This window comes from Microcebus murinus, chromosome 6 (genome assembly GCF_040939455.1).
Source record: "Microcebus murinus isolate Inina chromosome 6, M.murinus_Inina_mat1.0, whole genome shotgun sequence".
NCBI lineage: Eukaryota > Metazoa > Chordata > Mammalia > Primates > Cheirogaleidae > Microcebus > Microcebus murinus.
This window is the reverse complement of record NC_134109.1, coordinates 5,841,509-5,868,036: the sequence shown is the minus strand read 5'-3', so window position 1 is coordinate 5,868,036 and position 26,528 is coordinate 5,841,509. Positions and strand designations below refer to the sequence as shown.

The window sequence follows — 26,528 nt, the reverse complement described above, 5'->3', positions numbered from 1 at the left end:
GGCGTCCCCAGCGCCGCGGCGGAACACGACTTGGCGGCGGAGCGCAGGCCGGTTGGCCTCCGGTAGGACCAAGCGCTTCCGGTGCGTGTGGTGAGCGGCGGGCCCCGGGCGGGAGCGGGCCGGGACGGGGCAACGCCCGGAACGCTCCGTGCCTCTTAGCGCGCGGTCTTTCCTCGCCGCTCTCCTTCCTTTTATTTCCCGTTCCTTCCAAAAGGGCAGTGCTTTGGACCACCCTTACCTCTTATCATTGACAGTTCAGCTGACTCCTATTCATCCTTCAAAACCCATCTTTCTTTGTATCTTGTTTGTTGCCTTCATCGGTCTGTGACCTCCGGGGGCGGGATCTGTGTTTTGTGTTTAATCTCCGCCCACACCAGACCCAACTTGGGGCTTGACACAGAGTAGGTAATCAGGAAATGTTTGTTGGATGACAATATTCTTTTTTTTTTCCTTTGCCGCCCCTCTTCTCACCAGTTTGCATTCCACAAATATATGTAGACGCTGGGAATTGAATAGTGAACAAAACCAAAAATTCTGCCCTAATGGAGTTGACAAACTAATTAATGACTGTCAAGCCACTCTCCCCTTCCTTAGCCTCTTTTCTCCAGTACCCTTGCCTTTTCTTCCATCTGGCTGCCTCTCTTCTTCTTCGTTTAATCACTCCCCTCTTTCTATAAAAAATTTTCTTTTGTTTTAGAGACAGAAAAGGCAGCAAACACTTCCTAAAGTTTATGTTGTTCCCACCAGTTCCCAGCCTTCTCCGATTTTGTCTGTCTTCCTTGAATCTTCCTTGATTCCTCTCTCGCCCCATTTAATTGGTTCTCTTGGTTCAGTCTGCATCACCTCCTGTCACCTCTGCTCCCTGCCTTCTCCAGGGCATTTCCCAGAAGTGACCTCCTCTGAGTTCTGCCTCAGCCTCCTTATGTGATACTGCAACCCTAAGCTCACCTACCCTTCTTTGTTTTACTTTTCTCCTCAGGATTTGTCACCACCCGATGTCTTCTATTTCATTTGATTATAGTCTGTTTCTTCCCACTGGCCTGTGAGTGTGGTGAGCGTCATTTACTGTTCTGTTCACTACTGTGTTCCTCGTGCCCAACGTGGGGCTTGGTGAGTAGACAACACTTCATCAGTGTTTGTTGACTGACTGAACGAAATGCACGTGCAGCAGGGTGTATCAGGAACCCTGTGGTCCACTGTCTTGCGTTCATTCAGTCCTTTCTGCCTTGCCCTGTCAGGGCCATGCTACTGTTGGATCTTCAGCTATAGACCTCTGCTGTGAGTCGACTGCTGGGGGTGCTGGTTTTTTTTTTGTTGTTTTCTTTTTTTTTGCAACAAAGTCTTTTATTATGTATGGGTTTTTAAAATTACTTCCTCAATCTCTGCATACACAGGCAAAAATGTGTTATTTAACATATTGGAACTTGCAAAGTTGATCATTGCCTAGAGAAGGGAAGATTATTCACAAAATATGCTTAGCCAGGAGGCCAATTCATCTGCCCACCTCCAAGAACATGCAGATGAACATGATTGACAGACTGTCCCCCATCTGACAATCTGGGGAGGGGTGACTGGGTGGGGATCCATCCTAATGGCTAAGGACGGGCATCCTGTTGAGAATCTGGTGGGGTCCCACTGACAGGAAGGAATGGGGTGCTGTGGTGGGCAGTGCCTTGGCACAGGAGTTGAGACTGGCTTCAGGACCAGGCTTAGTATTTGGAGAACAGAAATGCCAAATCATTTTGTGAATGGTTCTAGTAGTTCCTAATTAGTCTCTCATACTAGTTTCTATACTAGTTCCATTTGAGATGGACCGGCTGGTTTTAGAAGTTTTATTTAGAATGTGGCTTTGTGTGTGGAAGTTGTTACCTGCCTGGATTAGGCTTCGAGGGGGTTTGGCATTATTGAAGGAGGCTGACCACATGTATTGAATGGTGACCTGACCTGTATGGCAACAGAGCCCTTCAGTTGAATGTTGCCATTGGGGGATAGGTGTGGAAGGGGTGGGTGGTTCATTCCAAGGCCTGTGGAAATCCATTGTCTATAGGAAGAGGTGAGTGATAGACAGGAATGGCTTGACAAAGGACCTGGAAGGAATCTTTGGAAGTTGACCTGACCTCAAATGCTGGGAGAAGAGTTCAGCTGGAAACCAGGGCACACCTGGTTTTCTTGGAAATTGGTCCATTGCCTGTGTTCTGTGTTGTTCCAGTACGCCCTCTGCTGTCCTGAGTGTGCCTGGCATCCTTATTTTCCTCTTAACTGTGCTTGGTGCTAACAGCACAGAATTAAAATATTGAAATCTAGACCAAAGCACTTCTTTCTGAAACTAGTTGATAACAATTTATTGTACATAGTGGTTCAGAATTTAAGGAAGAATTATTATTATTATTTTTTTGAGACAGTCTTAACTCTGTTGCCTGAGCTAGAGTGAGTGCCGTGGTGTCAGCCTAGATCACAGCAACCTCAATCTCCTGGGCTGAAGCAGTCCTTCTGCCTCAGCCTCCCAAGTAGCTGGGACTATAGGCATGCGCCACCATGCCCGGCTAATTTTTTCTATATATATTTTTAGTTGGCCAATTAATTTCTTTCTATTTATAGTAGAGATGGGGTCTCACTCTTGCTCAGGCTGGTTTCAAACTCCTGACCTCGAGCAATCTGCCTGCCTCGGCTCCAGAGTGCTAGGATTACAGGCATGAGCCACCACGCCCTGCCAAGAATTTTTTTTTTTAGACAAGAGTTTCACTCTGTTGCCTGGGCTAGAGTGCCGTGGTGTCAGCCTAGCTCACAGCAACCTCAAACTCCTGGGCTCAAGCAATCCTCCTGTCTCAGCCTCCCAAGTAGCTGGGACTACAGGCATACGCCACCATGCCCAGCTAATTATTTATGCATATTTTTTAGTTGTCCTAATTTTGTTTCTATTTTTAGTAGAGACAGGAGGTCTTGCTCTTGCCCAGGCTGGTCTTGAACTCCGGAGCTCAAACAATCCACCTGCCTTGGCCTCCCAGAGCGCTAGGATTACAGGTGTGAGCCACCGCACCTGGCCGGGAAGAATTTTTTATATTTATTTATTTATTTAGTTAGTTAGTTAGTTAGTTAGTTAGTTAGTTAGTTAGTTAGTTAGTGACAGAGTCTCACTCTGTTGCCCTGGCTAGAGTGCCGTGTCGTCAGCCCAGCTCACAGCAACCTCAAACACCTCGGCTCAAGCAATCCTTCTGCCTCAGCCTCCCGAGTAGCTGGGACTACAGGCACGTGCCACCATGCCTGGCTAATTTTTTTTTTATATATTTTTAGTTGGCCAATTAATTTCTTTCTATTTTTAGTAGAGATGGGTCTAGCTCTTGCTCAGGCTGGTCTTGAACTCCTGAGCTCAAATGATCCACCCGCCTCGGCCTCCCAGAGTGCTAGGATTTAGGAGTGAGCCACCCCGCCTGGCCAGGAAGAATTTTTGAAAAAGTAGAAATTCACTGTTGTATGAATCTGTGTGGTTAGGGTGAAATGGGTGGATTTAGCTCACAACTCAGAATTGCTCCCAGTGCCCTAGGGACTGATGCCTCAGGGCCTTAGCCTTGTGTTGTGGGTCTGTCTCTCCAACTGGCTTATGTGAAGATGGGATATCAGAAAGAGGCTATCTGTTCCAGGCAGAGAGAAAAGAGGGAAGCGCTAAAACAGAAGGGGGAGAAGTAAGGGGGTAGGTGGCATGCTTTTCCCACCTGGTGGATCCTGGACATCTTTCCATTTCCCTGTTCTCAGACCTAACCTCATTCATGCTGATGAATATATGTCCTTCTGAGTTAATAAGTAATGTTGAAGGCCTTCTTTATACAGTTATCTTTATAGATTTATACATAGAGCAAACAAATGCTAGTATTTGTGTAAGGTAGAGTTCTACAGTAGGGTGATTGGGATAAAGATAATGTATTTATTTATTTCTTTTCTTTTCTTTTCTTTTTTTTTTTTTTGAGACAGAGTCTCGCTTTGTTGTCCAGGCTAGAGTGAGTGCCGTGGCGTCAGCCTAGCTCACAGCAACCTCAAACTCCTGGGCTCGAGTGATCCTTCTGCCTCAGCCTCCCGAGTAGCTGGGACTACAGGCATGTGCCACCATGCCCGGCTAATTTTATATATATATATATCAGTTGGCCAATTGATTTCTTTCTATTTATATTAGAGACGGGGTCTCGCTCTTGCTCTGGCTGGTTTTGAACTCCTGACCTTGAGCAATCCACCCGCCTCGGCCTCCCAAGAGCTAGGATTACAGGCGTGAGCCACAGCGCCCGGCCTTTCTTTTCTTTTTTTGAGACAGAGTCTCACTCTGTTGCCTGGGCTAGAGTGCCGTGGTGTCAGCCTAGCTCACAGCAATCTCAAACTCCTGAGCTCAAGCAATCCTCCTGCCTCAGCCTCCAGAGTAGCTGGGACTACAGGCATGCACTACCATGCCTGGCTAATTTTTTCTATATATTTTCAGTTGGTCAATTAATTTCTTTCTATTTTTAGTAGAGACAGGGTCTCGCTCTTGCTCAGGCTGGTCTCCAACTCCTAAGCTCAAACCATCCTCCTGCCTCGGCCTCCCAGAGTGCTAGGATTACAGGCATGAGCCACCACACCCAGCCAAAATTATGTATTGAAACTTATTGGCCGGGCGCGGTGGCTCATGCCTGTAATCCTAGCACTCTGGGAGGCCAAGGTGGGTGGATTGCTCGAGGTCAGGAGTTTGAAACCAGCCTGAGCAAGAGCGAGACCCCGTCTCTACTATAAATAGAAAGAAATTAAATGGCCAACTAATATATATATATAGAAAAAATTAGCCGGGCATGGTGGCACATGCCTGTAGTCCCAGCTACTCGGGGGGCTGAGGCTGCTTGAACCCAGAAGATTGAGGTTGCTGTGAGCTAGGCTGATGCCACAGTACCTCACTCTAGCCTGGGCAATAAAGTGAGACTCTGTCTCAAAAAACAAAACAAAACAAAAAAACCTTATATACTGCCAAAATTGGTCTCCCAAAGATATCTTTAAAATCTTGTGTCTTGGTTGGGCGTGGTGGCTCACACCTGTAATCCTAGCACTCTGGGAGGCTGAGGCGGGTGGATCACTCAAGGTCAGGAGTTCAAGACCAACCTGAGCAAGAGTGAGAGCCTGGTCTCTACTAAAAATAGAAATTAGCTGGACAACTAAAAAAAATATATAAAATGAACTGTACATTTCAAAGTAGCTATTAATAGAAGGGAATAATTTGGATGTTTCTAGCATGAAGACATATATTTAAGATGATGGATATCCCAAGTACACTGATTTGATCTTTACAAATTATATGAATGTATTGAGTTATCACATGGACCTCAATACTATGTATATCTATTATGCATCAATTAAAATTTTTTTTTTTTTTTTTTTTTTTTTTTTTTTGAGACAGAGTCTCACTTTGTTGCCCGGGCTAGAGTGAGTGCCGTGGCGTCAGCCTAGCTCACAGCAACCTCAAACTCCCGGGCTCGAGTGATCCTTCTGCCTCAGCCTCCCGGGTAGCTGGGACTACAGGCATGCGCCACCATGCCCGGCTAATTTTTTATATATATATATCAGTTGGCCAATTAATTTCTTTCTATTTATAGTAGAGACGGGGTCTCGCTCAGGCTGGTTTTGAACTCCTGACCTTGAGCAATCCGCCCGCCTCGGCCTCCCAAGAGCTAGGATTACAGGCGTGAGCCACAGCGCCCGGCCTAAAAATTTTTTTAAGATTAAAAAAACAATAAAATAAAATGAACTGGGCATGGTGGCACATGCCTGTAGTCCCAGCTACTCGGGAGGCTGATAAGAAGGATTGCTTGAGCCCAGGAGTCTGAGGTTGCTGTGAGCTAGGCTGACACCACGGCACTCTAGCCCGGGCAACAGAACAAGACTGTCTCAAAAAAAGAAAACAGGCCGGGCGCGGTGGCTCACGCTTGTAATCCTAGCTCTCTGGGAGGCCAAGGCGGGCGGATTGCTCAAGGTCAGGAGTTCGAAACCAGCCTGAGCAAGAGCGAGACCCCGTCTCTACTATAAATAGAAAGAAATTAATTGGCCAACTAATATATATAGAAAAAATTAGCCATGCATGGTGGCTCATGCCTGTATTCCCAGCTACTTGGGAGGCTGAGACAGAAGGATCGCTTGAGCCCAGGAGTTTGAGGTTACTGTGAGCTAGGCTGACGCCATGGCACTCACTCCAGCCTAGGCAACAAAGCGAGACTCTGTCTCAAAAAAAAAAAAAAAATTACATCTTCTAATTGTGCCTGGTATATAGAAAAGTCTTTCTTTTTTGTGTTTATTCTTTTTTTTTTTTTTGAGGCAGAGTCTCACTCTGCCTGAGCTAGAGTGCTGTGGCGTCAGCCTAACTCACAGCAAACTCAAACTCCTGGGCTCAAGCAATCCTTCTGCCTCAGCCTCCCAAGTAGCTGGTACTATAGGCCTGTGCCACCATGCCCGGCTAATTTTTTCTATATATATTTAGTTGTCCAGCTAATTTCTTTCTGTTTTTTTAGTAGAGACGGCGTGTCAGTCTTGCTCAGCCAGGTTTTGAACTCCTGACCTTGAGCGAGCCTCCTGCCTTGGCCTCCCAGAGTGCTAGGATTACAGGCATGAGCCACTGCGCCTGGCCATCTTTTTTGTGTTTATTTTTGTGGATCTTGAATTCTTAGATTTCCTAGATGACATGCTTTCTTTTAACTATACAAATATTCTTCCATGCACATTTTATGACTCTTGCCTTGTTTGGTCTTAGGTAGTTTGCCCTGGAACGACAGCAAGAAACTGTCTTTAATGGCTTCGTTGGTGGCTTACGATGATTCGGACTCAGAAGCTGAGACTGAGCCTGCAGTAAGTTTTAATGATGCTGGCCAGGTGAAAGACACTTCTGGTGTGCCCAAACCTCCTGGGCAGGAGGATTTTTCATCTGGTGTACTGGATGTGACAAAAGAGGGGGCACAGCCCTCAAAGCATGGCTCTTGTGAAGACTCAAGGAGCCATTGTCTCCCACTGGCTCGGCTTGGGAGAAGTGATCTGGGATCTTGCCCCAGCCAGAGGCTTCAGTGGCCCAGGAAGGAGCCTGAAGTCACCTTCCCCACCAGCAGGCCTTCTTATTCTTCTTTGTGGACTACCCATGCTCCAGCCAGCCACACGCCCCTGGCAGCTTCCCACTTTAAGCAAGTAAAACTCCCCTGGCGTTCCCCCAAGTCATCTTTCCACGTTCAAAACGAATCTGAAACCACAGATAAAAATGGCAACTCTTTTCAGAAGAAAAGGTGTGAGGACTGTGTCATACCATATACTCCAAAAAGACTAAGACAGCTGCAAGCAGTGAGCACAGAAACAGCCAAGAGTAAAGACGTGGAGCCAGAGGGTACACCTGCTGGCTGTGCCCCAGCCCCTCTCCGTGTGGCCCCTGTAGCATCTGATTTTATTCAGCCATATTTGAGCAGTCATTATAAAGAAACCACAGTTCCTACAAAAATGCTTTTCTACCTGAGAGGCCACAAGGGCCCTGTAAACAGCATTCAGTGGTGTCCAGTCCGTTCTAAGAGCCACATGCTTCTCTCAACTTCTATGGATAAAACCTTCAAGGTAAGACTTGAGAGGAAACTTCTGTTATCAGATGTTCTTAGGAATAAATTGTTGGAATGTTTTGTCAAAACACAATGAGGTAGAAGGGTAGTTACAAGCTGAGCATTTCTTTTTGGAGATTTCTGTAATTATCTTTGGTGCATTCAAGAGAGGTTGTCTGTTGTCAGCTCTGTGTCATGGGTCCCTCCTGCCCCATCCCTTTTCTGATGCTACCTTGCCCAGGCCACCAGATTCTTACCCTCCAGAGGACCCTGGGAGGACAGGTGACTGAGAGTGATCAGAGGGAGAACAGCCTTGGGAACTGGGGACATCCTCTGTGACCCTGTTGAGCATTGAGCAGTGCCGGTTCTGGGCCAGTTCTGAGCTGGATGTGGGGGTGCGAAGGTAGATGGAGCCAGCCCCTGGCTTCAGAGCTTGCACAGTGTGACAGGAGCTATGGACAAGTGGCTGTGGGGATGGGACCGCGGCAGGTTACACAAGAGCAGTGTGTGTCCCAGTGAGAGGGCACCAGCCCTGCCTGGGAGGGCTTGGCGAAGGCTTCCTGACCAGGGGAAGTTTTGCTTGGTGAAGGGGGCAGAAGGGTGGTCTCCCTGTGTGTGCATTGGCCCCCAGCATGAGGGCTTGGAGAGCTGGCTTTGAGCATGAGGGGGTGAGGACCCAAGGCCATGGAAGCAGCAGGGGCCACCAGATGAGGGAGGGCTTCCCGTGTCATGCTGGGGACTTCTGGTTTTACAACAAAACCTTTTTTTCATTGTGTTATTGATTTTTATAAGCTACTGCAGTAATAGCAATACAGTCCCCACGGTATGCAGGTACCTGGTGTGGCAGGGCATGTTGCACCCACCTGGGACCTGTCTCTAGCCCTTCCAGGCTGTGCACTGTCCCTCCTTTCTCTCTCTCTCTCTCTCTCTCTCTCTCTCTCTCTCTCTCTCTCTCTCTCTCTCTCTCTCTCTCTCTGGCATTTGGCAAAGCACCTGATATGTAGTGGGTGCCAAATAAATGCTAGCTGAACAAAAGCCTCTTGGAAAGAAAATGGCTTTGAGGGTCTTGGCTTCAAATCTAGCTTTGCTGCAGAGTAGCTGGTTGGCCAGCCCGAGCTGTCCTGCCTCGGGGTCTGGTGTCTCTTCTGTGAAAGGGCATAATTGTACCTATGTCATGTGATCATGTGAAAAAATTGCTTAAACAACACCTTGCACAGAGCCAGGTACCCCACAGTTGCTCAGTAAACATTGGCTTCCTCCCCCTAGTTTCCTGAGAGTTCTGGAACCAACTTACTCAAGTCATTTTATTTGCAAGTTACATTTTGAGCTTTTTTCCCTAGGAGGCATTTTCTGAAGTGACAAAAGGAGGCTCCAAGTATAGTGAAGTCTTTGAAATGAGCTGAATCGATGGGTGTCATTTTCAAGTGGCCAATTGAAGTCCTGAAGTAGCTTGTCGGTGTTCTTTTCTGGCAAAGCCAATGGAGTTATGTGGGGGATGTCACATTCTGTCTTCAGCCTGGGATCCCGGGGTTTTTACTCAGGTCTTTGGTGTTTCTTCTGAGATGTCTGGGGCTGTGAAGTCTGCATGGTGGCCTCTGGCATCGTGCTGTGGATCAGAGCATGCTTGGATCGATCCCACGGTCCTGGGGCTCCTCCGCTCTCCTTCCTGAGCGTCCGTGTGGCAGAGGGTGGGGGAGCTGTCGGGAGGGTTTCTGGCAGACCTGGGCTAGGCCTCCTCTCCTCTGGGCAGTGTCTGACTGGCCCTGGGGTCCCAGTGATGGTCCATGGTCCTCCCTGAGGTCACCTTCTTTTGGGGACTTGCTCCTGCCATGCTTTGGCACTTTCCCTCCCTCTCTCGAGGGTCCCTTCCCTTTACTTTCCTGCCTGTTAAATCCCTGCTGAACCAAGCCCAGCTTGGAGAGTCTTTGTCTCTGAAGAGTCTCCCCCACTAGACCATCCATTGAGCAAGTGTTTAGTGGGCTCTAGCTTTGTGCAAGGCCCCATTTTGGGTGCTGAAGAAGTGCTGACCAAGACAAAGTCCTCACCCTTGAGGAGCTGACACAGTAGCCTGCCTCCCTTGTCTCTCATTGCGTAGGGGCTTGCAGCCTCACCCCCAGACAGGCTGACATCAGAGTGAACAGGGGTGTCCAGAGCACCCAGTCTACACCCTGGCATTTGGCAGGGGTTTTGTGGAAGATAGCTGTGACTGTGGGGCGGGCCACCTGAGGGGCACAGGCAGGCACCTCTCTACGACTCTGTAGGGAGGATGAGGGCAGTCTGGCAGATGTTGGCAGCGCAGGCTGGAGCAGGAGGTGAGTTGCTGTGCGCAGAGATGGGCAGAGCACCTTCTACCATGTTTCCCTGAAAATAAGACCTACCCATAAAATAAGCCCTAGCAGAATTTCTAAGCATTTGCGCAATATAAGCCCCACCCCGAAAATACGACCTCGTGATGGGCGTGGCTACGCAGTGTATCTGCACAACCCGTGCATTTCATCGCGTTGTGGTAAAGAAGACAAGCAGCCCTTCTCAACTGCCCCATGAGAGCCCTACTGCTCGACAGGAAAGATTGGGGCCAATAGTTCTAAAGGAAATAGAGTCACAATAAATTCAGGATGGAATTCGGGGTTTGGAGAGTTATGATGATGTTCCAGAAGAAGACGACTTAACTGTATTTGAAAAAATGTAGATTGTTGTACCGTACTTAAAAAAAATAACACATCCCCTGAAAATAAGCCCTGGGGTGTCTTCTTAAGGAAAAATAAATATAAGACCCTGTCTTCTTTTCAGGGAAACACGGTACTCGGTGCTGTGTTTCAGAGATGGAGGGGCGGCAGGTGGGTGTCCGCCTGCCAGCCCACTTCCTGAGTCTTGTCTCCTGATGGTGCGGGGCAAGCCTGGACTGGTGGGGACTGGTCTCCACCTTGTGTAGTGAAGTGCCCGTGGTCCCTGCTAGCAGGGTAGAACAACTTGGGCAGCTTGAGTCACTTCTACCTAGATTTCCTAAACAGAAGCATCCCCATGATAGTTTTTGAGCAGGCAGCGTCTGAGTGGAAGGATTGATTTCCGGCCTTGTGGAGCAGATGAATGTGCCAGGCACGGTGCCCTGGGGATGCAGGGAGAGATGTTCCGGCCCCACAGATGGGAAACTGGGCAGCAAAACTGTGATGCCTCATGACCAGAAGAGGGCACAGTTGGTCCAGCTTGGGATGGCAGCTCAGGCCCAGGGACTGTCATAGGAAAGGCCTGCTCCTGGGCAATTCACGGAGACCTGGGTCCAGGTCTGTGGGGCTGCCCTAGGAGGGCTGGGCACTGCTGCTGTGCCCACCTGTCTTGAGGAGGCGGTGTGTGCTAAAGGTGACGATGATGGCCCGGGCCCCTTGCTCTGTCAGGCATTGTCAGTCCCTCGGGATGAGGCCACTGCTGTCCACAGCTGCCAGGGCCAGCATCTGCTGACCCTCTTGTTACTCTGGCATCTTGAAAATCAGGGCTTTTATGAGCCATGGGTGCAAACGGAGGGCCAGGGTCCTCTCTGCTTTGAGATATGTGACAGTTTTCAGTGATAGGGTTATTCACCAAGTTGGTTTGGGGCACATTGATTTTGAGCAACTTTTCAGTGTGAAGAATGTGTGGTGGGGGCTGGAGGAGCTGGGATGGGAAGACAGACCAGGGACTGAGTGGGGGGCCCAGCACGTAGCTGGGGCTGGAAGTCCTGGCTGAGGCTGCAGGGATGCTGGACCCTCAGGTTGGAGTGTGGCCTGGGCAGCACATGGTGTTCTTTTCCTTTCCTGGTGTCAGAGGCGGAGCATGTGGTAGATTTTGGAAACTGTGTGATCTGGGGGCGGTGGGGTGTGGGTGCTGGGTCTGGAGTGAGGATAAGAGTCCAGCCAGCTGCAGCACAGTCTCTGGTGGAGAGCAAATGGTGGGTGCAACAGTGCACCCCCACCTCTGTATTGCCTTCCAAGGGTGCTTTTCCCCTCCTCTGTTGGTTAGTCTGTTGGAGTGCCTTCTTGCCCCACTGGATCAGGAAGAAGGGAAGAGCTTGGGAGATCACAAGACCTGTTTGAATCCTGGATCTGCAGCCTGGTGCTTCTGTGATCTCAGGCAGGTTGCTTCACTTCTCTGAGCCTCAGTTTGTCTGTCTGTAAAGTGGAGATAGTTACACATGCCTTGCTGGATTTTCATGAAAAATAAATGCTTTTGGATATGAATTACTTGGTGCAGTGCCTGGCACATAGTTGGCACTTAGTGTGTGCTCGAGTTCTTGCACTCCCCAAGAATTTTCTCCCTTCCTTGACTTACGGTGGTGTTTACCTAAGTAGCCATGGAACCATATCTGCTTCACCTTGCTAGGTTTTTTTTTTTTTTTTTTTTTTTTTTTTTGAGACAGAGTCTCGCTTTGTTGTCCAGGCTAGAGTGAGTGCCGTGGCGTCAGCCTAGCTCACAGCAACCTCAAACTCCTGGGCTCAAGCGATCCTTCTGTCTCAGCCTCCCAAGTAGCTGGGACTACAGGCATTCACCACCATGCCCGGCTTATTTTTTCTATATATATATTAGTTGGCCAATTAGTTTCTTTCTATTTATAGTAGAGACGGGGTCTCGCTCTTGCTCAGGCTGGTTTCGAACTCCTGACCTCGAGCAATCCGCCCGCCTCGGCCTCCCAGAGAGCTAGGATTACAGGCGTGAGCCACCGCGCCCGGCCCACCTTGCTAGGTTTTAAACTTCTTGAGCATGGGAACCATTGCCGGACCCATTTTTATATTCTCTATAGCATCTGGTACATAATTGTGTGCATGTTAAGTGATCAATAAAGATGCAAACATATTTTTTGGATTTTATCGCAAGCCTTTGGGAATAGATTGTCTTTGGAGTGCATAAATTCTATTCGCCACCAGGGGGCACAGTAACACTTAATATAAGCAGCTCATCCAAGCTTCTAGAATGTGGAAGAATCCTTGATTCAAGGTAACATTTACTGAAAAATGATTTCTTTTCTGATCAGGAGAAAAACAACACAGTCCAACTGATTAATCTGAAGAACGCAGAGTGCCAGTTCCTTCATCTCTTTAAAATGTAGCTTTGGAATTCATAAATTTCAATTGGGCACATTACAGTGGAAAGAGGCTTATTTTAATATGTTCTAAATGTTCTGTGAGCTGTAAAATATGCTTATATTAGTTTTGAAAAATTTACAGCTAGAGAAATTAAGTAAAATAAAACAATGACTCATAATTCCGCACCGATGCTCTCTCTGTTTTCTTCCCCGATGATCCCTTCCTGCCCTTGTCTATGAGTGCGTGTTTTTTTCATAGCTGTAATCCCAGCACGGATACCTTTCTATATGCTCCTTTCATTTCCCAGTGAACTCGTTTGGTTCAACACATTTGAGCACTCACTGCACGTAAAGGTAGAATTCAGACTTTGATGCCTTTTTTTGAAGGAAAAAGCACAAATGTGGTCTGCCTTAAGCAAACACAGCCAGCTTCCTTACCGTCTGCCCCGTGTACAGAGCCCTTGCCCGGCACCGACAGGGGTTCCCAAAGGCATAAGGCACGTTTCCTGCTTCCGGGGACCTGCTGTCCATGTATGAAAACCTGGAGTTCTAAAACACAGAAGGCTTTTAAATGAAATCTATGAATTAGGTATTGTTTATTTGCTTTACAAAGTGATTTGCTCTGGAAATTCTCTTGGTAACAAGCCTCCTTAAAAGAAAAGTTTTTTTTTTGTTTGTTTTTTAAAAAACGTTTTTATTTTTGATCATGAATATATTAGATGTTTGTTGTGACACAAATGCAGAAAATATGAAGTATGAAGGAGAAATTGAAATCATTAGTAATCCCCAGCTCCAGGTCAGCACCTCATTAATGCTAAGCACCTTCCTGGTTTGGGCCACTGCATTCCTGTATGTTTATGTACCTGGGCTTACTGCATACTGTGTGTGGTTTTTTTTTTTTTTCTTTTCTCCAGGTAGGGTCTTGCTCTATTGCTCAGGCTGGTTTTGAGCTCTTGGCCACAAGCAATTCTCTCCCTTAGCCTCCCGAGTAGCTGGGATTACAGGCGCGATTGTAGGGACAGTTTTGAATTCTCCTGTCTCCCCACCATCTTTTGTTATGTTTGTAAGGGGCATTTTTCCACCTTTTAAAAACAACTTTTCTCCAAGATGTTTTTATGACTGAAATTCCAGACTTTGCTTTGTCATTTCCATGTTGTTTCCTATAATTTTCTGCTTTCATTTTTTTTAAACAATCAGTACTTCGGTGAACATGGCTATACATAAACGTCCTTTTTTTCTTGCATTAATGCAGTTAAAATGGGCTTTGATTTACCCCCCGGGAATTAGCTAAAGTCCTCGTTTGTGGTGAGTGAAACCTGAATAGATTGGCAAGCATTCAGTGCCATTGTTGCGTGAGACCTCCTGGGCTCCCATGCTGTATCTTCTGCTCAGTAGCTGTGTGACTTTGGGAAAATCACTTAGCCTTTCTGACCCCCAGTTCCTCACTGGTAAAAAGGGGAAAATGGCCACTGATTAGAGTTGTTGCAGTAGAGATGAAATAAGAAGAGCCAGCACAGGGCCTGACACGAGGGAAGGGCAGAAGAAGCATGTCCCTGACTGCCCTGTACCTGTATTGATTAGTTGTCACACGATTGTAGGAAAGACAAATCACCCAGAATCCTCCAACTTAATGTAACTCTTGTTTTTGTGAATCTTTTCGTAGTCTGTCTCTGTACATACATATTTTTAAAGAATTTTAATCTCAGTGTTCCTGAGATACTTTTATTTTTATTTATTTATTTTTTTTCTTTTTTTTAGTGGGACACAACCAACAGGACCTGAGATACTTTTAAAATTGAAAGAGTTTTTGGGATTGTCTGTACCAAACTGTTCACATGCTTCCTTTTTATGTTCTGTACGTTTGGAAGATCTGTGTTGGAGGGCTGGATCCATGTCTCTAAACTGATCACGTTTAAAACTCGACAGAAGAGGGTGGACGCAGTGGCTCACGCCTGTAATCCTAGCACTCTGGGAGGCCGAGGCGGGCGGATTGCTCGAGGTCAGGAGTTCAAAACCAGCCTGAGCCAGACCCCGTCTCTACTATAAATAGAAAGAAATTAATTGGCCAACTAAAATATATAGAAAAAATTAGCCGGGCATGGTGGCGCATGCCTGTAGTCCCAGCTACTCGGGAGGCTGAGGCAGGAGGATCGCTTGAGCCCAGGAGTTTGAGGTTGCTGTGAGCTAGGCTGACACCACAGCACTCACTCTAGCCTGGGCAACAAAGCAAGACTCAGTCTCAAAAAAAAATAAACATAAAAAAATAAAACGTGACAGAAGAAAAAGAAACGCACAGCTCTTTGCCAGTTCACAGAGCTGCTCTGCCCCTGGGGCTCTGGCAGTGCTGGGGAAGTGACTTTACAGCTGAGAGGACTCGAAGTGCAAGTTCGGGGCAGGGAGGATGTGCCCACCTTCCTCCGGCCAGGCATTGCCAGTTCGCAGGCTCTCGGGCCTCTTTCCATGTGCGTCTGAAGGAAAGGGCTTCGTTCTGGAGGCTGATGAGCCAGGCTGGGTCTCGTGGTGCTGCTGGTCAGCTCTGGGACCTTTGGCCTGTGACCTTGACCTCTGACTGGGAACACAGATGAGATGCTGAAGAGAGCTAACCATTGCTCCATCTCTTCATAACAGGCCCGATAGGCCAGGGCTGTTCTTATGCCCGTTTTACAGATGAGGAAGTTGAGGCACAGAGAGGTTAAGGGACTTGTGCACGGTCACACAGCTGGTAAGTGATAGAGGCAAGATAAGGGAAGCTGTCTGTCAGACTGCAGAGCCTGAGCGAAAAAAGCTGAAACATTCACCCTTCTCTGTGGCTTCTGAGAATAAGGTATGCAAAACTGTGTCCCCTTCACCTAAGTGGCACCCAGGCCGCATCCCGACTTCAGAATCTTGTGGCTCTGTTAAGGGGCATGAGGGGAAGAGAAGATTTTCCTGGTGGTTTGGATTTGCATTTTTATGTATTACAGGATCCTGTTGATTTATCATTGTTAGTGAATCTGATTATGTTAGGGTATCTTAGCTGTGCTTTGTAGAAAGTGATATATTTCATATTCAAAGACAAGGAATTTATGGATCCAAGTGCCAGAGTGAGGGTTTATTCCAGTTTTGAAAGAATTATTCTTGATGGATTTTATGAAATGAGATTGAGAAATGATTTGATGTGTGGAGTGAGGAGTCGTGAAGCATTATGCGGATGATTGGCAATTTATTCTAAGCACGAGGCAAATCTGTTGAAAAGAGGCACAGCTGGGAAGGAGGTTTGGGTTGTGGTGGTGGGCGTTTGGCTTTGGGGAGTGAATGATTAACAGTGCATCGAGGGTAATTAGGTGAAGGTGAGGCGAGAACGGGCAGTGCAAGCGTGTACGTGTGCATATGTGTGCATGTGCACAGAAATCATATGGTTCCATCTTCATTTGACAGAGGCCCAGAGAGGGGAGGACACTTGCCCAAGGACACACAGTGAGGTGTTGGGATGCTTCCCTCTCCAGACACAGTGTTTGCTCTTATCTCTTACCATCTTTCTGGGAAAGTTCAGTGTCGTCTGAATTATCCCAGGGATGGGAATGAGAGGGCTTTAGGCTGGCTGATGGCAGGGCTGCCGAGCCTCTGGGAAGAGCTGTGAGATTCTGAGCTGGAACCTTCTCTTCGTGGGAAGTGAAGTTTTTTGACACTTCTCTTCCCCCATGTGAAAGCCGCGACGTTTCTGAGGCCAACAAACGAGACACTTCTCAGTTCCAGTTGCCTCACAATCTTGTGCTTTACAGAAAAAACCTTGGGTTGAAGAGGAATAAGAAAAGTAAAGTGTGGCAGAACCCAAGCTGTGTTTTCTGCTCTTTCAAAACCATGTTCTGTTTAACTTAAACAGTTCAGTGTACCAAGGGCAGGGCCAGTGAGTTCCAGATGCTGACAGGAAGGAAACAGAGCCACGTGAAGGTGCAAACCCTGTCCTCGGGGAGCAAGCCTCATTCAGTCTCATCCTGTGTCATTAAGGGAAGAACAGAGCAATTTGGAAAAATGCTTTTAATGTAATTGAAAAATGCAAATTGCAAAATTGGCACACTTAGGAGTTGAGACAGTCTAGTAAATTATTTCTTGCTGCTTTTAAAACTTGGACACAGAAGACTTTAAAGATTCCTGTCTAATGCCTGGTGATGGCTTTGCCCTTTTTCTTTTTTAAAAAAGAGTTGTTTTAGATTTAATTAATTTTGTCATAAAAGTAGTAAAATTTTGGAAAAAGTGCAAGAAAATGACAGAAATTAAAAGATAAACTATAGACCCTCCACTCAAGCATAATGACTGAACATTTTGCAAGCAGCATTTCCTGCTATCTTTTTTCCCATGTGTATCAACTAGTTTTAATCATACAATAGGTACTTTGTTTTTGTAGCCCACATTAAACATTACATGATAGTTATTTCCCTCTCAAATTGCTAGTATTTTTTCTTCTTAAGAGAAGGGGTGAGTAATTACTCCAACCTTTTAAGCTTTTCTCCTAGCTTCTGCTGTTTCTAGTCAGGCATTTTCTTTTGTCCTTTCTTCCAGATGGACACAGCTCTCCTGCAGACCCATCAAATACTGGGGGAAGGGAGTGAGCCATAGGGACAGGGGGACAGGGGTGCAGTCAGAAGGTGTAAGCGAGGCCAAGGGTGCCAGCCAGTTTCCCTGGGAGCCTACCTGCACTTAGCCTCCCCTCCAGCAAGCTTCCTGAGGTTTTTTTTTTTACTTGTCAGAGGATAAAAGGGGCCCAATACCGTGATCCTGGCTGATGGGCAGGGAAGACCAGAGGGGCTTTAGAGACCTGGAACCAACGCATTCCCTAACTCTGCTTTCGTCTTCCCTGGCAGGAGTGAGGCCCCAGGACCCCGACCCTCCTGCAGAGCAGGGTCCATACAGAGATGGGTGGCACCCCCGGGGCTGTTGCTGGTCAGGGCCTTTGACTTCGGGTCTTTGATTAGTTGGATGCCCTGGATGTCCCTGGATTGAGTTTCTAAGTTTCTTATCTTTTCTCTCACATTGTCTTGGCCTTTCTGTTTTATTTTTTCTGGGAAATTTCTTCCACCTTATCTTTCATTCCTTTTTTGGGAATTTGTGTTTCTGCAGCCATATACTTAGTTTTTTAGTGAAGTAGAACATATATTCAGAAAAGTGTTCTCTGTTCTATCATATTTTTACATTCAAAGAGCTGTTTCTTACTTTCTGAATGTTCCTTTTTTTAATACAGCATTTTCAAAAGTTGTATATTTACAAGGTCTTTTCTTAGCTCTCCAAGTTCTTTGAAAGTTCCCGTGTTTTCTGAAATGTTTCTGTCTCTTTTCAGCTCCTTTGGTCTTTTTTGTTTTGGTGTCAGTGTTCCATGTTAGAGGTTTTTTGTTGCTCATTCCGATTTGGGAGGGAAACCCTAAAAAGCTGACCTGACCAGAAGCTCTGTGTGGTGTGTGTATTTGTGTGCCTGTGTGTGTGTGTGTGTGTGTGTGTGTGTGTGTCCGTGTGTGTGTGTGTGTGTGCGAGCGCACGGGCTGCGGAAGCGTGTCCACGGGGAGCCTGCCGCAGGCATCCGAGGCTGGCGCTCGTCACAGGGCCCTCGTGTGAATATCTGCGTGTATTTCCTCTCAGCCTGGCCAGTTTCTCAGAGAGGAGCCTTTTGCTCCCCCCCTGGCTCTTGGCCTGCTGCCTGCCTCCTGGAGCCCGACTGGGGAAGGGGGTCTGGTCCCGGTGTTCGGTGTGCCGACTCCCCGCTCTGCACGCCGGCCCGGCTGGCCTGCCGCGCTCGCGGTGCAGCGTTCCCGCGGCCGGCCTTTTCAGGGGCTCCGCAGTGCTCCCCGCTGGCACAGCCGTCATGTGTGCAGAAAAGCGGCGGCATCTTCTCGCCGTCCGCAGTGGCAGAGTGATTACTTTAAAAAAATGTCTGCTAATTGAGTGGTATCTTGTTTGAGAACCAAATGAGTTCATTTATGTGCAGCTCTTTTAGCGCTCGGCCTGGCAAATAGCGTTTGTTGTCATAGTTCTTGTCCATTAATCTCCTGTAGTCTTAGCGTTTCTCTTATCCGGGCAATTTACATACTAATAATATTGACCCTTCGTCATATTCCACCTTCCTCCCCCTGGTGTGTTGTTTGACTTTGAATTTTGGTATTTCATTATTATTATTTTTTTTTGTTAACAGAGAAAAGCTAACGTTTTTTGTAGTCAAGTCTATAGGGCTTTCCCTTTGTAACTATCCGGTAGCTTTACAGCCTGGCTTGTCTCCCCCACCCTGAGATCTGATAAACAGTCACCTATATTTGACCTTCATCTAGCAGTGATTAGCTCGAGCCAGTTTCAATTCTCGTCAGTGGGTGCGTGGCAGGCCATGCGCCGCCGTGATGAATGTGTGCGTGGTGCCAGGGATCGATCCGCATGTTAAGGAGAAGCCCGCAGTCCCAGCAGCCTGCTTCGTGACGCTGCCCGCGCTGACGCTGGCTGCTAATGACTTCAAATGACCTTCTTCCTGTCCGCCTTATTCCGCAGGGCCTGGGTACAGCACAGCTTCCCAAAGCCTTCATCAAAAAAGAAAGGTTGTTTTTGACCATAAAAGAAACAATATGGAAAAAACAGAAAGGTAACAGGAAAGAAAAAATTGCCCATCATCTCTCCACGCAGAGGCAATGATTATAGACTTCCTGGTATATTTTCATCCAGTCCGAAAAAAAAAAAAAAAAGAACATAGTTGAGCTCCAACTATACATCTAATTTTAAATCTTTTATTTCCCTCCACATACTGCAGCAGCCTTTTTTTTTTTTTTTAATGCTATAATTTATTGCAGTGGTTTTCAGTGTGGTCTGCAAACCCCTGGGGGTCCTCTAGACCCTTTCAGAAGGTCAAAACTATTTTCATAATAACACCTAGAAGTTATTTGCCTTTTTTCACTCTCATTCTCTCCTGAGTGTACGTGCAGTTTTCCAGAGGCTATAGGACGTGTGCTGTTGCAGCAGATTAAATACAGAAGCAGCTATGAGAACCCAGCTGTCTCGCATTAAGCCAGACATTAACGAGCTCTGCAAAAATATAAACAATGCCTTCTCACTAATTGTTTTTTGTCTTGGAAAATATAGTTATTTTTATAAGAAGTATGTTATCTCTGTTAACATGCGGTGGGTTTATTATTGTTACTTTGACATAAATTAATAAATATTTAACAATATCCTCAGGTTTCATTTCTAATATGCTAAGTATTGATAGCCATAACCCACGTAAACAACAGCTCTTTGAGGCTCTTGATCATCTTAGACAAGGTAAAGCGGACCAAAACGTTTGAGAAACACTGTTATTTACATCTGCAATTCCATTTTGGGGGGATCTAACTAATGCATTGGTAAACACGGCATCACACGAGACTTGTCCCGCTCTGGGACAAGTGAGTAGGTTCTGCCCCAGCTGTGTCCCCGCTTTCTTCTGCTTGGTTAGATTTGCAAACCCAGTGACAAGAAACGTGATGGGGGGGGGGGCGGGCCTCCATCTGCCCCCTGCCATTCTTTCTACCTTTTGTGAAGATAGTTTAGCAGCATTACAAAAATAAGGGGAAAAAAATCTCCCAACTCCAACATACACTACAATTATGGTGCTCCCTTTACCACCCTCCATCAGTTTTCGGTGCATAGGGGCTTGTGTTTTCTGCAGAGCCCGCATGCAGTTCTGCAGCCGGCTTTTCCCACTTAACATTCTCTCCCAGCCCTCCCCATGCTGCGCCACCACCAGCCGCCTCTGTGTCTTTGGAGGGCCGTCAATTTTCACTGGTTCCATGACGCTCTATCGAGTTGATTAACTGTAATTTACTTAGCCGCCCTCGGACACTTAGGTGGTTTCTAATTTTTGCTATTATAGATAATGCTGAAGTGGTTATCTTCATGCATGAAACCCTTTTCTGTTGGATTATTTCTTTCAGATTGATTCCCAGAAGTGGGCCTGCTGGGTCGAAGGGTTGTACATTTTCATGGGTCCAGATAACGTCTGCTGTCAGATTGCTTTCCAAAAGGATTAGACCAATTTGCACTGCCACCGCAAAGCCTGTGTAATAACCAACTATTTTGCTTAACTATCATGCCTAGAATTTTCCCTTGGAGCCCCGAAGGGCAAAGGCCCTTATCTAAGTGAGTGTGATCTATAATTATTTAGACTAACACCAAAATTGCTTTCAGAACATTTTTAACCTGCTGAGTTTAGAATTCTAATTCGCATACATGCTCGCATTAAAAGTTTCACAAGTAGCAATTTCTCTCTCCCTACTCACAGTGTGTTTACATAGCCAAGACAACAGTAGGGAAAACGAAAGAGCTTTTATAAACAGAAGTGGTCTCTTTCTGAACTAGTTGAAGTGTTATTTTGAAAGGTACAAAAACACAAATTAAAACAGATTTTCATTGTAACCTTTGGTTAGAAAAGTTGTTTGTTTTCGTCCTGGCCTCTTTTCATGTTCTTTTGCTCTCATTCAAGTGTGTTCTGAAATGTGCTGGTTTCTTGGAGTCTTGCCGTGTTGCTGTTAGCGGAGGGGTGGGGAGGGGACGGTGGCTGTCATCAGGTGCAGTGAGGCTGCCACTGGAAGGGGAATGGGATGTATTCTGGTTTGCACCAAGGGTAGAGGTGGGACACATGGTGGACAGCGTGGGGAAGGAGGTCAGCACATTGTGAGGAAGAACTTTCCTGGGCTTAGAACTGTCACCTTCGGGACCAGGCTGATTGGAAAGGGAGTGAGGACCCTGCCTGGAGGGGTTTATGAGGCTGCTGCCTGCTGCGCCAACGGGCTCCTGCGTGGAGGGGTTTAGTGCAGCCTGGAGTCCGGGCTGCCAGTGGGCTGGGAAGTAGATGTAGGCATTGGCCGGGGACCCAGGCAGCGGCTCGGAGGCTGCTCCTGGCATGGTGGTGCCCCTGGGCAGGGCCAAAATGGTGGCCGTGAGCTGCTCTGGAGAGAGCACTGAGCTTGGCCCTGAAGTGCGGAGCCCAGGGCCCTTGCTTGAGTCCAGCACAGTGTTCTGCATGCTGTGTTTATTTGAAGAAGAGTCAGGAACATCTCTTCCTAATTTCTCTGTGCTTTAGCATGCTCGTCTGTGAAATAATTACCTCACAGGGCTGCAAGGATCAGATGAGGTTAGATGTGTGAAACCACTTTGTAAACTATAAAGCTCTTACAAATGGAAGGTATTATCAAGGACTCCAAGGCAGGGTTTATTCTGTAATTGCCTTCTAAGCCGCGTTCCTAAGCGTGTGAGGCTTGCAATCCAATTTGCCTCCAGTTGCCCTGATGCGTTGATCAAATAATCTGGTGTGCACCCATTGACTCCAGCAGGCGTCTCTAGGTGTGGCTTCCTATTTTCCAGCTCAGCAGCGTGACATGGGCTAGTGCTGGTTGAGGTGGTGGCTTTGGGGGCGGCTCAGCTGGTGAGCCTCCGGCAGTCTCCATCAGCCAGGCTCCTGGACTTGCTGCCGTGTGGCCCGTGAGGCCCTCGGGCCTTGCTTGATGCCGTCCGTGCTGTGAGCAGAGAGGGCCCGTGACAGCAGTGTCAGAGGCCTGGTTCTTCCACTTTCTTCGTTTGGTCATCCATCTGTCTGTCCAGGCAGTGATTAAGTTCTGGCTCTGTACAAGGCCCCGGGCTAGGAGGGGACCAGACCCACCCTGCTGGCAGGAAGGCTAATGAAAGACAGACATCAAAGCAGACTCTAGGGAGACAATGTGACAGGCCCTCCAGAGCCACCTATGTGGGGGATTTTGGAATGCAGAGGGGGCATTTGAACTCACCCCTTTCTGTCCCTGCATTCTGGGATTGCTCTCGTCACCTCCCTGCGTGGGAACTCCAAAGGGCAGTCATGGGACTGTGGCGAGGCCCTTACTCTTTTTTTTCATCTTAGCGAGCTCATCCGTAGAACAGCAAGAGCTCTCAGATTCGTTCCAGGGTGGCAGGGAATTTGCTTTTTTCCCTTCTTGTATCTCCAGATCCTGGAAGTGAGCTGGGCACATAGTAGGTGTTGAAACGACACTGTGAATGCATGAATAACACCCGCGCAGTCTGCCTTACTCCCTGCGGGCCTCCCTGCACTCAGGGATGTGGAAAATCTCGAGCTGGTCTCAGCAGCACTCCCGACTCCATCCCTCGCTCCAGTCTATGCAGGAAGCATCCCGGAGGGAGGGCAATTTGTTACATGTGGCCGCGTTTGTGAGAGGGCTTTGGAAACTGTGTGCTGGGAGCTAAATCAAAGTGATGATTGTTCCACATCTGTTGAAATGTTTGTGTTTATGCTCCTAGGTAATGGTCTTGGGCTGATGCTACAGCTTGTGCGTTTGTTTATTTATTATTTATTTATAAAACATAAATCCAGAAAGGATTTGAGGAAGCTTATAAGAAGAGATACAAACACAGTAAAGCTGTTAAAACAAAACACACCAGGAAAAGCCATCCCCAAATGGAGAAGGAAGCGCGTGGATCAGGCGCAGCGCTGACCACTGTCACCCAGCCGGCACTCGCGTCTCACGCCTTGTGCTCTCGCAGCCCAGCCGGGCAGCACGGGGCTGCCCAATTCTTGATGCCCGACAGCAGCCAACGGGAGTGGCCTCATGTGGGGACGTGGGCTAGCAGGACAGTGGTGCTCAGAGGAAAGGCCGTTTGTTTGTGCTGGGGCTGTGTCCTGGCTGTCCCGTGAGGACACGAAGGTCAGGAGAGGTGAGGGGGACGTAGATGGAGGAGTCAGCTAAGGAGAGGTCCCGGGCTCCCCCGGTTTGACCAGACTGCCAGGCTGTTCTTCTTTTTTCTGTGCCTCAGTTTCTCCCCTGCCAAAAGGCTGTGATAATATTTAGCTCACAGAACTGTTGTGAGGATAAATGTGGTGATGTTTGGCCAGGGAGCTGGCCCTTGGAAAGTGCTTTTGTTGTTCATCTGACCTGTACGGGCTGTGATTCTCGTGGTGAACGCTGTACTGGGCAAATGCTCAAGTCCTTCAGTCAGGCCCCCAAGTAGAGAGGAGGGGCTGCTGGAAGGGTGACAGGATGGGGTCTCCCCAAATGCCCTCTGCTCTGTCCACACTGACGTTGTTGAGTGTAGCCTGTTCATTATTGCTTAAAAACACTTAAGGAGTTCAAAGCAAAGGGAACATACTTTTTAATTATTTCCCTGCTTGTCTCCAGCAATGCTGTTGTCAAGGAAACCGAAACCTTTGAAAAGCTTTTCAGCTTCCCGGTTGGGAGAGGATACTTGTACAGTGCTTATATTGTCGGTGGAAATGGACCTGTCATTCTGTAACAAAATCTGTTCTTTTAAAAGGGCTTGCTTCCTTCACTTCTTACAAATAGAATCTTTTTGACCTTTTAACAGAAGATAGAAGGTTTTTATTGGTATTTTCTCTTTTAAAAGAATTGCCTGCATTATTGACTCATAGTATTTCATTCATTCAACATCTGTTGTGAGACTTGGGTGCTAGGGATGGGAGTGGGCTGCAGAGATGAATCTGATATCACAGCCCTGCTCGCAAGGCCGCGGGCTCATTGGGAAGAAGACGCAGGTGGACAGATCATTACAGTGAAGCATTGTGACTGCTCTGAAGTGTGGGGGACAGGATACTCTGGGACATAAAGGACAGCCTGGGGAGGGGCAGTGTCAGTGAGAGTCACAGAGGGGTCCTAGAGGATGGGTAGACATTGCGTTGCTGCAAAGCGACCGAAGATCCTTCCAGGCAGAGGGCACAGGCTATGCAAAGGCGTGGAGGCACGGAGGAGCGTGCTGCCATCAGCAAAGTGCAAGGCAGCTAGTTGAGGCCAGGGGGCCGGACACAGACATCATGGGGAGCGGGACAGGCCGGAGAGAGGACTTGTGAGGCAGGAGATCAGGAGTGGGGAGCGCGAAGAGGCTGTGACACTGCTTTACAGAGTGCGGTCTGTTTCCGTTGGACAGGGCCCTAGCACCTTGACACGTTCAGTTCAGGCACGTCACTCCTTGTGTTCTAGCTTCAGAGGGAAGGGAGGCTGCTAATAACATGCTTGGAAGTTTAATAATTCACTTTTTCGGCACTAGTACCGCTTTTACGGTAATGTTTCAGCCAGCATTCCAGTAAAACTTTATGATAGTTAAGCCCCATCAAGCACATTGGTTTTTATATGAAAAAGATAAACCACTGTTAGAAAAATAGGAGTCTTACTTTTAAATATCCCTCGTTCTTTTTCTTTCTTTTTTTTTTTGAACTGAATATTCAACAGGCTGGTTTCCCTCGTTATTTTTCTTGTAAAACTTTAAAAAATAATTTTAGATTTATAGAAGAGTTGCAAGAATAATACAGGCTTCCTATATACCTTTCATCCAACTAATGTTAACATCTTACATTACCCTGGTGCATTTATCAAACTAAGAAATTAACATCAGTGTAACTCTGATGTTTACTAAGCTATGGACGTCAAGTGGATTTCCCCAGTTTTTCCATGAATGTCCTTTTATTGTTTCAGGATCCAATCCTGGATACCACGTTGCATTTAGAGACCTCTTGTTATTTAACAAATAATTTTTTTTTGGGGGGGGGAGTGGAGGGTAAGGAATGAACTGGAGCTTGTCCTTGCCACTTACTCAGAGTTCCCTGTTCCGAGACAACCTCCCACGTGACCCCTGGCTGATGTCCCATATCAGGGGACCAGAGCTTTGATGCTGCAGCCAAGCTCAGACTGGATGTCTTTTGGTTTTCAAGACCTGTTTCCTTGTTAATCATGAACAAGACAAGCAGAAGGTTTGCACCTTAATGAGGCTTAAAGAGAGCTCACTTATAAAGTGCCAATAGTGCCCTGTACTGTAGCTGTTTAGTGATAAGTTTCTCATTCCCTTTCTTTTCTTTTCTTTTCTTTTCTTTTTTTTTTCCTTTTTCCTTTTTTCTTTCTGGATTTAACCAAGCCAGCCTTTTGGGCTAATGTTGACATGAACGAGAGTTTGGATTTAGACTACTCACCACATTGACGTTTTTACACAGTCTTCCTGTGGTTTATCGGATAATTGAGTGTGTCTTGAGGCAGAAACTGAGAGTTGAAATGTGATGCATTTAATGAGTGAAACTAGAGCATTCTTTGCATACAGATAGATGCACATTTGCAGGCGATTTTCCCAACAAAAGTCCTTGCTTAGGATGTTTCCTCCCTTCCTTGCTCTACCCCCATCCTTTCTCTTGGGTCTTTTTCTTTTTTTCCTTTTTCCTTTTTTTTTGAGACCGGGTCTCACTTTGTCACCCTGGCTAGAATGCAGTGGCGTCATCGTAGCTCACTGCAACCTCCAACTCCTGAGCTCGGGGGATCCTCAGGTCTTTTTCTTTACTTTTTCCCCTCTGCTTCCTCTGGCCTTCCGCCTTGTCCTGTCTCTCCTCTCCTTTTCTCCTTCCCGGCTGGCTACCTCCCCCCCATCTCCTCCCCCTTCATTTTCAATTCCCTTCCATTGCGTTCCTGCAACAGGCCAGTGAAGCTGTTGCCATGGAAACAGAAGCCCAGCAGAAGCTGTGCTCTGCTTTCCGGATGCTTCTAACGATGATGACGCAGATAATGTTGACTTCTAGAATCAGCTAAGCCCTAGCCTGTGGCCTCTGGAGTCCTTTCATTTTCCAAAGGCCAAATCGATGGCACAGCTCATAATTCTGTTTAGTCGATGGTCATTTTTTATTTCAAAATTGAAACTTCAAAATTTGAGTAATCCATCTCCCCTGTTGCTCCAAACTGGTTCCAATTGTGTGAAAAAGACTCACCTGAACTTACTTATATTAACTGAGGGAAAATGGCAGATGATTGGGAGGGTGTGGCAGGTTCCAGGGTTAACTTAAGTTACGCGGCGGGGAGGTTTACACACATTTGTTGAATTACTGGGATGAACGAATGATTGCTTGTAAAGGATGCTGGGGGACACAAAACTACTGTTGGGACCTT

At 47.2% G+C, this 26,528-nt stretch overlaps 1 protein-coding gene across 7 annotated transcripts in view; it reads left to right on the top strand.

Moving 5' to 3' along the window:
- The first annotated feature begins 23 nt into the window (after nt 1–23).
- The window catches only part of WDR25 (WD repeat domain 25), a 138,136-nt gene continuing 111,631 nt past the window's right edge, over nt 24–26,528 (top strand). The window contains exons 1-3 of one of the 7 annotated variants that reach the window (XM_012747083.3): nt 24–81; nt 980–1,110; nt 6,752–7,590. In XM_012747083.3, coding sequence (XP_012602537.1) covers nt 6,790–7,590 — 801 coding nt within the window. In that variant the 5' untranslated portion in view covers nt 24–81; nt 980–1,110; nt 6,752–6,789. The other 6 variants (XM_012747084.3, XM_012747085.2, XM_076003717.1 and 3 more) reach the window with 6 other exon arrangements.